This window comes from Scyliorhinus torazame, chromosome 2 (assembly GCF_047496885.1).
Source record: "Scyliorhinus torazame isolate Kashiwa2021f chromosome 2, sScyTor2.1, whole genome shotgun sequence".
NCBI lineage: Eukaryota > Metazoa > Chordata > Chondrichthyes > Carcharhiniformes > Scyliorhinidae > Scyliorhinus > Scyliorhinus torazame.
The window spans coordinates 385,301,831-385,314,120 of record NC_092708.1 but is presented as its reverse complement, the minus strand read 5'-3'; the positions used below and the strand labels follow the sequence as shown (position 1 = coordinate 385,314,120).

General features: G+C 50.1%; 1 protein-coding gene across 3 annotated transcripts in view; it reads left to right on the top strand.

Annotated features, from left to right (window-relative positions):
* The window catches only part of LOC140405340 (centrosomal protein of 128 kDa-like), a 589,746-nt gene that overhangs the window by 550,200 nt on the left and 27,256 nt on the right, over positions 1 to 12,290 (top strand). For all 3 annotated transcript variants that reach the window (XM_072493651.1, XM_072493643.1, XM_072493633.1), the window contains exon 21: positions 4,075 to 4,188. In XM_072493651.1, the coding sequence (XP_072349752.1) occupies positions 4,075 to 4,188 (114 nt within the window). The remainder of the gene's footprint in view (positions 1 to 4,074; positions 4,189 to 12,290) is intronic.

Sequence of the window (12,290 nt, the reverse complement as noted above, 5' to 3'; positions counted from 1 at the left end):
GAATGACGCCCAGGATTCTCGAAGGACTGTGGAATGTTGGTCTGCAAGTATTGCCGCAGGATTCCTTGCACCCACAAGATGAGGCAGACAGGGGCCTTGATTTTGAGTCCCATCAAATTTATACATGAAGCACTGTCGTAACTGGGTTCTCAGTAGGTCTGTTGGGTGTGATACTATAGCAAGGACCCACAGATCTTCATCTTCATTAGACTAAAGAGGCAGACGAAACAGAAAGAGAAGACCTGGGAGAAGAAAAATACCCAAGAGAAATTATATGAAATTAGGAGGAGGAGATTTATTGCAGGATGTTGTACAACATGAAGATTAAAGAGGACCCACAGGGCAGGTCACACCATACTCTCCTGTGAGACTAACTTGTTGCTTGAACGTATATGTTTCTGTTCTGGACACATTTGTTGAACCACATCAGTTTTATGGTGATCAAGATCCTGAAATGTCACGCAGATGATGGACTATATTAATTTCAGGTAAATTTTCAGTTTTAGGCCAGTGCTGCCTGGGTGTTGTTTCACACAGCTTTAGTGGGGGAACGCAAAAATTAAATGGGAGATAATTTAAAAGATACCTGAGAAACGTAAATCTGTGCAATGATCAAACATTCCCGGCATTGTGATTTAAAACCGACGAGGGGCCACTTGGGCACCATGATGAAAAATACGGACTCGCAATGTGTCCATATTACAAATTAGTTTAACCTGCCAGCCTTCTACCTTAACATTTCAGTGTTTAAGATGGTTCAACAAGAATTGGCCAAGTATACAGAAATTCACATCACTCTGGAAGGAAAGAAGATCCTTGATCTGCTGTTCCTAAATTCTCCTTGTTGAGCCTCGAAGCTGCTGTTGCAGAAAACTCTGCCTCTCCGAATATTGCTATTTTTGTGGCTCAGTGAGTAGGAGAGTTGCCTCTCAGTCAGGTGGTTATGGGTTCAACTCCTACTGCAGATACTTGAGAACATTATCCAATACTGACACTCCAGTTTTGAGCACAGGTATCAAATCGCTAGCACCTTTAACACAGAACAATGTCTCAAGGCGCTTCACGGAAGGATAATAGTGCTGATTCAAAGAAAGAGATATTGAGAGGCAGAACAAAAGCTTGGCCAAAGGAGTGGGTTTGAAAGACACCCTTAAAGGAGGACGGAGAGGTGGAGAGAATACAAAGACATACAGGGCGGGATTCTCTGAAAATGGGGGTATGTCCCCACGCCGGTGGGAAAACCGGCGCCAATGACTCCGACGTCAACGGCCCCCCAAGATGAGGAATTCTCACCTTTCTAGGGAGCTAGGTTGCCACCGGAGTCGTCCCCGCAGCTCCAGCCGGCGCCGAAGGGCCGGTGCGAGTTTGCGCATACACGGAACGGCTGGCGTATTTCCGCGCATGCGTGGGGGTTCTCTTCTCCGCGCCGGCCACCGGGCAATATGGCGGAGCCCTACAGGGGCCCGGCGCGGAGGAAAGAAGTCCCCCCACAGAACAAGCTCGCCCGCAGATTGGTAGGCCCCGATCGTGGGCCAGGTCACCGTGGGCCCCTCCCCCTGGGGTTGGATCCCCTCCCCCCCCCCCGAGGACCGCCCCCGCACACTCACCTGCCACATCCCGCTGTGCGTGAGGTGTGTAATTCACGTCGGTGGGACTGGCCAAAACTGGACAGCTGCTCGGCCCACCGGGGCCCGGAGAATCGCCGGGGGGGGACCGCTGACAACGGCCCCCGACCAGCGTGGCGGGAATCCCGTCGTCGCCCAAATAGCGCCGGAGAATAGGTCAGCCGGCGGCGGGGCGGGATTCGCGCCTTCCCCCGGGGATTCTCCGACCCCCCGCCGGGTCGGCCACAGAGTTTGCAGGTTGATAGCAATAGGTTGAGTGAGTGGGCAAAAAACTGCAGATGGACTATAATGGAGGAAAGTGTGAAGTTGTTCACTTTGGCAGGAAGAATAAAAAAGCAGAGTATTAAATGGGGACTGACAGCAGAATGCTGAGGTGCAGAGGGATTTAGGTGTTCTTGTGCATGAGTCACAAAATGTTAGTATACAGGTGTGGTGATATGCCTATGGGCTATATCATGGATGGATGGTGCGCGGCCTCCAACCAGCAGGTGGCGGTGCTGACACACTATGCGTCCCCTAGACCAAGGTCAGGTGACCAGTGACTCCCATATAAAGGGAGATACATCCGGCCATCTTGAAAAGAAGATTGGGAGGGTAATAAGACGTACATGTGAATGATCAGTGCTAGGTGCAGATTACAGAGGAGTAATAAGCAGACTGCATGAAAATGTGCTCTGTATCAGATTGTTATCTTACCACACAAGACTGGTTTGGACAAGTCGAAGTGTTTGGTGGATTCCTTCGTAAGGTATAAAGGACCAAACACAACAACTGGCACAGTATGCAGTCCAGAAGGCTAATGGAATGCTGTCTATTATTGCAAGAGGAGCTGAGCAGAAAAGTAAGATTGTTATGCTTCAGTTATACAGGTCACTGGTGCAACCACACCTCGAACACTCGGTGCAATTTTGGGGTGCGATTCTCCCAAAAGGGAACAGAGACCCCGAGCAAGTGCTTTTAGCCACGTGTTTCCGGACACTCTCAGTGCTGAGAAACACATGGCTATTCAACATGACTCACTTTGAAAAAGTGGCCTGCACGGGGAACGCCCGGCGAAGGCCACACATGACCCATTTTGTACAGTGGGGAGTTCTGTTCACTGGAATTCTCCATTGCAGCGATAGATCGGGACACCCCTGAAACAATCCCTGACCTTCTCTCTCTCCCCCCTCCCCCCAACACCCATGGTGGGAAAACCTGGCCTGCGTGCACACAAAAAAATGCCAGCTTCGCATCTTGGCCAGCTCATGCTAGCTGACAGTGCCACCTGGATGCCAAGCCTGGCACAGCCAGGGTGCCCAGGTGGCACTAGCAGTGCCAGGGCACCACACTGCCCAAAAACCATGCAGCTGGGTGTCTCTGATCCCTGAGGGAGACCCCCACCGTCTGGTTCCTGTTTGTGGGGACCTGTGCTGAACAGCGCTCACCTGAGGTCTCTGAGGCAAAGGGGATGAATCCCAAAGTCTCAGGTAATTCGGGAATCTGCACATTAAAGTGAGGCTTACTGTAATGGGCGGAATTTACATTACAACGTCTCACGCAATTGCGTTGGACTTCGTGAGGCGTTGCGAGCCGGGTAGATCCTGGGGCAGGGTCTCTCGGCTTCCACCCGGTGCGCTGCAGCGAGCTGCTTTTACGGCGCAGGGTGGCCGTTGGTCTCCTTATTTAAGGAAGGATGTAAACTCATTGGAGGTGGTTCAGAGGAGGCTTGCTAGATTGATACCTGAAATCAGCACGTTGTCTTACGAGGAAAGGTTGGACAGGCTGGTCCTGTTTCCACTGGAGTTCAGAAGAGTGAGGGCTGACTCGATTGAAGTATATAAGATCCTGAATGGTCTTGTCAAGGAGGACTTTGAAAGGATGTTTCCTCTTGTAGATGTCCAGAATTAGGAGGCACTGTTTTGGGGGATGCCATTAGGACAGAGATGAGGCGAATCCTTTTCTCTCGGAGGGTTGTGTGACTTTGGAACTCTCTGCCTCGGTGGAAGTGGATCAACTGTTCCTATCCCTTCCTCACTCCCAGCATGGCAAATGGACACCATGGAAGCACCCACCCGCCTGCCACATGCTAATTAAATGCCCTCAGCCGTGCAAACCTCGATGGGGGTGAGCTCTGGGGGTCACCAAAGCTGCCAGTCTCATCGGAGTTTCAGCCACGGGCTCGACCTGAAACCTTAGCCCACCTTTACACGGTCTCTGACAGATCTGATGTGTACTTAAGTATTTTTAATTTTTAGTGCCATGTTGTACCTTCTGCTGACCATGCCTGAACTGAGAACGTTTCGCACATACAAAACTGTCTGCTTTTCAAAACTGCTTCCTCACCTTAACATGCGCCATTTTAAATAAAATTAAAGGATTAACACAGAATTCTTCTTGTACTTTGGCTGGGATATTTCTGCACCTTAATGATGTTCGTGCCCCGCACTAAAATATTCTGCATTTTCAGGATTCCCAGCATCACCGAGAGATGATAGAAGAGAGATACTCCAAGTACAAAGAGATAGTGAGTTCACTGCAACAGCAGCTGAGAGACTCAACAAAGAGGATTCAGGAATACCGGGTAAGAAAGGAACAGCTTTTCTTTCATAGCGATGTGACTTTCAGTCTAATTTAGCTCAAGAACACCTGGTGCAAAAATTTTACTCCCGAGGAAATCTTTCCAACGTGAAGTCACCTTGCCAGCTAAGTTGAGGTCAGTACCTAAAATAAAAGAAGCAAATGCTGAAAATAGGCTTGTGAGGTAATGCAAAAAGAAAAGATAGGTTAATATTTCAGGTGTCAGAACAAGAAACTGAGACTGAACAAATAAAGGAAGTAATAATCTTTATTAGTGTCGCAAGTCAGCTTACATTAACTCTGCAGTGAAGTTTCTGTGAAAATCCCCCAATCGCCACATTACAGTGCCACGGAATAATAGTGCAGAAGAGGCTCTTCAGCACATCGAGTCCGCTCCAACGCATGAAAAACACCTGAGCTGCCTACCTAATCGCATTTGCCAGCACTTGGCCCACAGCCTTGAATGTTAAGACGCGCCAAGTGCTCATCCAGATACTTTTTAAAGGATGTGAGGCAACCCGCCTCGACCACCCTCCCAGGCAAATAGAAGATAACGGCCGGAATTTTCCCAAAGTCGTGGAGAATCCACAGACCTCTAAAAATGGCATACGGGACCTGGATCTGAAAATTCTGCCCACATTTCTGACATCCCATTTGCGCTGGGTCGGGACATGACTCACACTCCGGGATGTCCGAACTGAGTGTGAGTTCAAACAGACCCCATTTTTGCGGTAACAAGGGCCTTAACCTGCAATGTGGGAGCTCCAAATTTTTAGAGTAGTCATCAATGCTCTCGAAGGGTGAGTAAGATCGGAGAACTGTCAATTGCCAGCCCTTTACAAATATTTTAAAAAACAACCTGCCTGTGTCAGTGAGACATGGCATGGGGGCTGTTAAGTTGACAAGGAAGGAATCACTGGAGGCAGGAAAGGTTCCAGAGGACTGGAAAGTGGCTAATGTAACACCACTGTTTAAGAAGGGAGGGAGGTAGAAGACGGGAAATTATAAGCCAGTTAGCCTGACTTTGGTCATTGGTAAGAGGCCGTTATTAAAGATGAAATCGCAAAGTACTTGGAAGTGCATGGTAAAATAGGACTGAGTCAGCACGGCTTTGCAAAGGGAGGTCATGTCTGACAAACCTGTGAGAGTTCTTTGAGGAGGTAACAAGGAAGTTAGACAACGGAGAACCAGTGGATGTGATTTATTTAGATTTCCAGAAGGCCTTTGATAAGGTGCTGCATAGGAGACTGTTAAATACATTAAGAGCCCATGGTGTTAAGGGTAAGATTTTGGCATGGATAGAGGATTGGCTGACTGGCAGAAGACAGAGAGTGGGGATAAAGGGGTATTTTTCAGGATGGCAGCCAATGACTAGTGATGTGCCTCAGGGGTCTGTGCTGGGACCACAACTTTTCACAATATACATTAATGACCTGGAAGAAGGAACTGAAGGCACTGTTGCTAAGTTTGCAGATGATACAAAGATCTGTAGATCAGGTAGTATTGAGGAAGCAGACGGGCTTCAGAAGGATTTGGACAGGCTCGGAGAGTGGGCAATGAAGTGACAAATGAAATACAATATGGAAAAGTGTGAGGTTATGCACTTTGGAAGGAGGAATTTAGACATAGACTATTTTCTAAATGGGGAAATGCTTCGGAAATCAGAAGCACAAAGGGACTTGGGAATCCTTGTTCACGATTCTCTTAAGGTTAACGTGCAGGTTCAGTCAGCAGTTAAGAAGGCAAATGCAATGCTAGCATTCATGTCAAGAGGGCTAGAATACAGGACCAGGGATGTATTTCTGAGGCTGTATAAGGCTCTAGTCAGACCCCATTTGGAGTATTGTGAGCAGTTTTGGGCCCGTATCTAAGGAAGGATGTGCTGGCCTTGGAGCCCTGGGTCCAGAGGAGGTTCACAAGAATGAACCCTGGAATGAACAGCTTGTCGTATGAGGAACGGTTGAGGACTCTGGGTCTGTCCTCATTGGAGTTTAGAAGGATGAGGGGGGGATCTTATTGAAACTTACAGGATACTGCAAGGCCTGGATAGAGTGGACATGGCGAGGATGTTACCTATTGTAGGAAAAACTAGAACCAGAGGACAACATCTCAGACTAAAGGGACAATCCTTTAAAACAGAGATGAGGAGGAATTTCTTCAGCCAGAGGATGGTGAATCTTTGGAACTCTTTGCTGCAGAAGGCTGTGGAGGCCAAATCACTGAGTGTCTTTAAGACAAAGATAGATAGATTCTTGATTAATAAGGGGATCGAGGTTATGGGGAGAAGGCAGGAGAATGGGGATGAGAAAAATATCAGCCATGATTGAATGGCGGAGCAGATTCAATGGGCCGAGTGGCCTATTTCTGCTCCTATGTCTTATGGTCTTATGGTCTAATATTTAACAAAACAACTGTTCTCAGAGAACTGAAGTAAGCCTTTTAACGAACCCACCTTGACACTCGGCTGTCCCTGTGGCCGCCTCTGGTTTGTGCCTGATAGCAGGGCAAAGATCCCACTATTCGGGCAGGTTTCACCCAAGGCAGGAAATTTCCTGACTCCCACTACCTGACTGAGGAATGAAAATCCAGGCCAAAGCGTCTGGTACATCACAAAAGCGGGAGGTGTCGCAGACATCGTAGTTAAAGAGAAGGATGAATGGTTTTAGCATCTTTGAAAGTTGATTGGACAGAATCCCAAGGTGTAAGGAGAAGCAAGGGAGGAAATAGTGAAGGCTCTGGTCGTTTTCCAATCCACCCTGCCTACAGACATGGTGCTGGAGGACTGGAGACCTCTTAACATTGCACTGTTGCTTAAAAAGGGAGAAACCGGTCGACCAAATAATTACAGGCCAGTCAGCCTAACCTTGGTGTGGGCAAATTATTAGAAAAACATCTGAGGGAGAGTATTCGTCATAATTTAATACGGTACAAATTAAACAAGGAGATTTAGCATGGATTTGTTGGGGGAAGATCATGTTTGACAAACTTGATTGATTTTTTTTTTGAAGTGTTAACAAAGTCAGTGAAGATGGTGGGTTTGATTTGGCCTACAGGGACTTTAGCGAGGCTTTTGACAAGACCCCATCTGGCAAATTGGTCAGAAAAGTAAAAACCCAAGGGATCCAAGGCAAAGCAAAGGGTCGATGTGTTCTTGTGACTGGAAGGGTATATTCAGTCGGGTTCCAAAGGGCTCAGCCTCTTGTATTTTGTTTGTGGTATCAGTGATTTGGACTTAGATTCGGGGGACATGATTATGAAAGTTTGAAGATGATGCAGATTTGGTTTATAGCGAAGAAGGCTGTAGATTACAGCAAGGTATCAATGGACCGGTCAGAAGAGCAGAAAAAAGTGGCAAATGGAGTTCAATCTCGAGAAATGCAGGATAATGCGCCTGTGAAGAACAAACCAGGGAAAGGAATACACAATCAGTTGTAGTATGCTGAGAAATGCAGAGGAACAGGGCAATCTTGGAGTGCATATCCACAGATCCCTGAAGGTAGCAGTTAGATAAAATGGTTACAAAAGCAGACAGAATACTTTCCTATATTAGCCAAGGTATGCAATACATGGTGCAGAATTTAACGGAACAAATTCTACGTTCATTTGTGGCGGGGTTTGCTGCAGGCGAGTTCCCCCATCCCTATTCAATGACATTTAGTCACTTGATTGGGTCCTGGGGAGTTTCTCACCGGTTTAGCCCACACTTAGAATTTGTTTCAGCACTGGGGAGCTGAACTCCGAGCCATTTTGAAAGGGTGCCTCAATCTCCAGATGAGCTTCCCTCCCTCTTCAGGGCTCGGCTCCAAGCTCGGGAATACTCTCCCTACACCTCTCCACCTCACTTTCCCTCTTTACAGTGCTCTTTAATCCTACCTCTTTTACCAAGTTTTTGGCTGACCTGATATCTCCCAATGAGGTTCGGTGTCACATTTAAATTGCTCCTGTGAAGTGTCTTTACTATGTTAAAGGCACCATATCAATATAAGTTGTTGTCTGAAAAGTGGATATGAACTTGGAGAGCATTAACCTACTAGACTACAGACCTCGGGCTGGAAAGGGGAATTAAACTGGATTTATTTGGCTGGCGCAGACAGTATGGGCATGATGACCTCCTTTTGCATTGTAAATTTTTATGTTTCTATTAATTCTTGAGGCTGCAGTAATTTCATAGTCAATGGACAAGGTTTTTATATTTGATTTGCAAGAAGTTGGAGAGGCTTCGGCTTTCCTCAAACCCTGCTCACAGCCTGTTGAACATGTTGCCTCTTTCTTCGTGAGTGGCACTCGACCGTTACTTCCCCTCGTTTGTCCATGTCCGATAAAATATCTCGCTCATCTGTCAGTTTGCAATCCTGCAAAAGGATCTACGCTCAAAGCATCGACCTATATTTTCTATTTTCAGGTGCTGAGTGATCTGCTGTGTCTCTCCAACGTTTGCATATTTTTCTCTTTATCACTCGAGTCTGTTACTGAAATGTTACTGCCTTACAGTAACATAGTCATCAGACTAAGAGAGAGGCAGGGCTACATAACTTGAGGATATCTCTTTACTCAGTCCCATTCTCTGCGGTATAAATTTAAGGAAGTTGAGGGGAGGGTTTAGTCGGGATGCTTGAGGAGGGAGTAGGGTGAAGGTGAAGAGATTGATACAGAGAAGATGTGCTGTTGCGCACGCGTATCTTCTTGTGCCCCGAGCCCCATCTTGGGGAACCTGGAGGAGTAGAACCATTTCACCCCATCCCAACTTCAAGTAGTAAGAATTGATCAAAAACTATGTACAGGGCGTGATTCTCCGGAAAAATGTCGAATTGTGGTAGTGCGCGAGAATTACATACATAGATTCATGGAAGATAGGAGTAGGAGGAGGCCTTTTGGCCCTTCGAGCCTGTTCCGCCATTCATCACGACCATGCCTGATCATCCAACTCAATAGTCTAATCCTGGTTTCTCCCCATAGCCTTTGATCCCATTCTCCCCAAGCGCTATATCCAGCCGCCTCTTGAATATATTCAATGTTTTAGCATCAACTACTTCCTGTGGTAATGAATTCCACAAACTCACCACTCTTTGTGTGAAGAAATGTCTCCTTATATCTGTCCGAAATGGTTTACCCTGAATCCTCAGGCTGTGACCCCTGGGGCGAAATTCTCCCGAAACGGCGTGATGTCCGCCGACTGGCGCCCAAAACGGCGCCAATCAGCCGGGCATCGCACCACCCCAAAGGTGCGGAATGCTCCGCATCTTTGGGGGCCGGGCCCCAACATTGAGGGGCTAGGCTGACGCCGGAGGAATTTCCGCCCCGCCAGCTGGCGGAAACGGCCTTTGTTGCCCCGCCAGCTGGCGCGGAAATGACATGTCGGGGCGGCGCATGCGCGGGAGCGTCAGCGGCCGCTGAAAGTTTCCCGTGCATGCGCAGTGGAGGGAGTCTCTTCCGCCTCCGCCATGGTGGAGACCGTGGCGGAGGCGGAAGGGAAAGAGTGCCCCCACGGCACAGGCCCGCCCGCGGATCGGTGGGCCCCGATCGCGGGCCAGGCCACCGTGGGGGCACCCCCCGTGGTCAGATCGCCCCGTGCCCCCCCCAGGACCCCGGAGCCCGCCCACGCCGCCTTGTCCCGCCGTTCAAAAGGTGGTTTAATCCACGCCGGCGGGACAGGCAATTTATCGGCGGGACTTTGGCCCAATCGGGCCGGAGAATCCAGCGGGGGGGCCCGCCAACCGGCGCGGCCCGATTCCCGCCCCCGCCGAATATCCGGTACCGGAGACTTCGGCAACCGGCGGGGGCGGGATTCACGGCAGCCCCCGGCGATTCTCCGACCCGGCGGGGGGTCGGAGAATGACGCCCCTGGTTCTGGACACACCTATCATTGGTAACATCTTCCCTGCATCTACCCTGTCTAGTCCTGTTTGAATTTTATAAGTCTCTATGGGATCCCCCCTCATTCTTCTGAACTCCAGCGAGAATAGTCCCAACCTAGTCAATCTCTCCTCAAATGACAGTCCCACCATCCCTGGAATAAGTCTGGTAAACCTTCGCTGCACTCCCTCGAGAGCAAGAACATCCTTCCTCAGAGAAGGAGACCAAAACTGCACACAATATTCCAAGTGTGGCCTCACCAAGGCCCCGTACAATTGCAGCAACACATCCCTGCTTCTGTACTCGATACCTCTCGCAATGAAGGCCAACATACCATTAGCCTTCTTTACCGCCTGCTGCACCTGCATGCTTACCTTCAGCGAATGGTGCACAAGGACACCCAGGTCCTGCTGCACACTCCCCTCTCCCAATTTACAACCATTCAGGTAGTAATCTGCCTTCCTGTTTTTGCTTCCAAAATGAATAACCTCACACTTATCCAAATTATACTGCATTTGCCATTGGTTTGCCCACTCACCCAACCTGTCCAGATCTTGCTATGGGATCCCTGCATCCTCGTTACAATTCACCCTCCCACCTAATTTGGTATCATCTGCAAACTTTGAGATGTTACATTTTGTTCTTCCCGGCGCTCGACCCAGTGAGGCCGGCAACACAATTCAACATTAATTGGTCCACTTAACGAGGCCCCACGGGCACCTGGGTGCAAATGAAGGCTCGCCAGCCAATTTGCCACAACTGCACTCGCCAGTCCCCTGCTAACAAGGTCAAGCAGCACTTAAGCTGCGCTTGCTCAGCCAACCCCAGCCAACTCGCAATAATGGCACCGAGGAGACTGGTCCCAAGATTTGGGGATGCAGATCTGGGAAGTCTGCTCGACGCCGTGGAGGCGTCCTGTTCCCTCGAGGGTCCTGGAGAGTCAGCCACAAGGCAGCGAGTGCTGACAGGGATGAGGTGGCAGCAGCTGTGTGTTTGGGGAGTGTGACCAGGGGGAATGGCCTCTAGTGCCTTCAGAAGGTCAATGACCTACACCGGGCAGCACGAGTGAGTAGACACGAACACCCCCACCACCCCCCCCCCCCCATCCTCCCTGTACCCCCTCCCCCTTTAACCTCCCAACCCTCCCTTCACATCATCCCCTCCCACCACTGTGAACCAGGCGTGTGGCTAACGATGCCCTCTCGGTGTCTCCTCTGGAAAAGCTCTCCCCAAAACATTGGGGGAGAGCCCAGACTGGCAGAGGGGTGCAGGACTCTAGAATCCTCACCTCCTTCGAGGAACTTGCCCTGGAGGTGACTGGGGTGGCCGAGGACAGGACAATCACCCATGCGGAGCCTGGCGGACGCCGCAGACGTGAGGAACCACCAGGCGCCACCAGGAGGATCTGTCAAACATGAGTTGTTATTACCTTACTGACTGACTCGACCCTCCCATTGACCACATGTCCATTCACCTGCAGGTCCTCCAGCCGACCGCGCCGGCCCATCCCGGGCGGCCCCTTCTCCTGACTCCGAGGATAACACCTCGAGGATGCCACCATAGTTGGAGCACAGCTGTCATCCCCACCCTCCACCAGCGCAGATACATGCACCTCAATGGGACATGTTAGTGGACAGGCTTCTGGGGCACAATCTGGTGAGCACCACAGCGCTGATGATGCACATCTGGTGGAGGCAGGAACGCCCAGGCGAGACAGCAGTCGGAGGTCTGCTGGATCCCAGGACCCAGCTGGGTCTAAGCCTGATGCCGAGCCTCTGGTACAGGGTTACCCAGAGCTGATGGAGACGATAGGATGCAGCCGGGACATTCAGAGGGAGATGTCAGTGACACCAGCAGATCCAAGCCGCTTGGTGGAGTCCCACAGGCTATGGGCGCAGGAGCTGACGCCAGCAATGCGTGACACCGCAGCCAACACTGCTGGAGTGGCGACCACAGTAGAAAACCTGGTGCACGACGCCGGCACCATTAGTGAAGGTGTCCAAGGCGTCGCGCAGTCGGTGACGGCCATGGCTGAAAGCCTCGGCAGAATGCCATACTCGCTGGGAGATGTCACCCAGTACCGGGGTGACCATGATGAGGTTCTACAGGACATGTCCCGCTCTACAAGAGCATGGCCGAGGTGCTGCGGAGCTTGCCCTAGTCACAGGTGGGCACTGCCAAGGCACTGCAGAGCATGTCCCAGTCACTGAGGAGAATCGCCCAGGGCGTTGACACGATGGTGCAGACCATGAG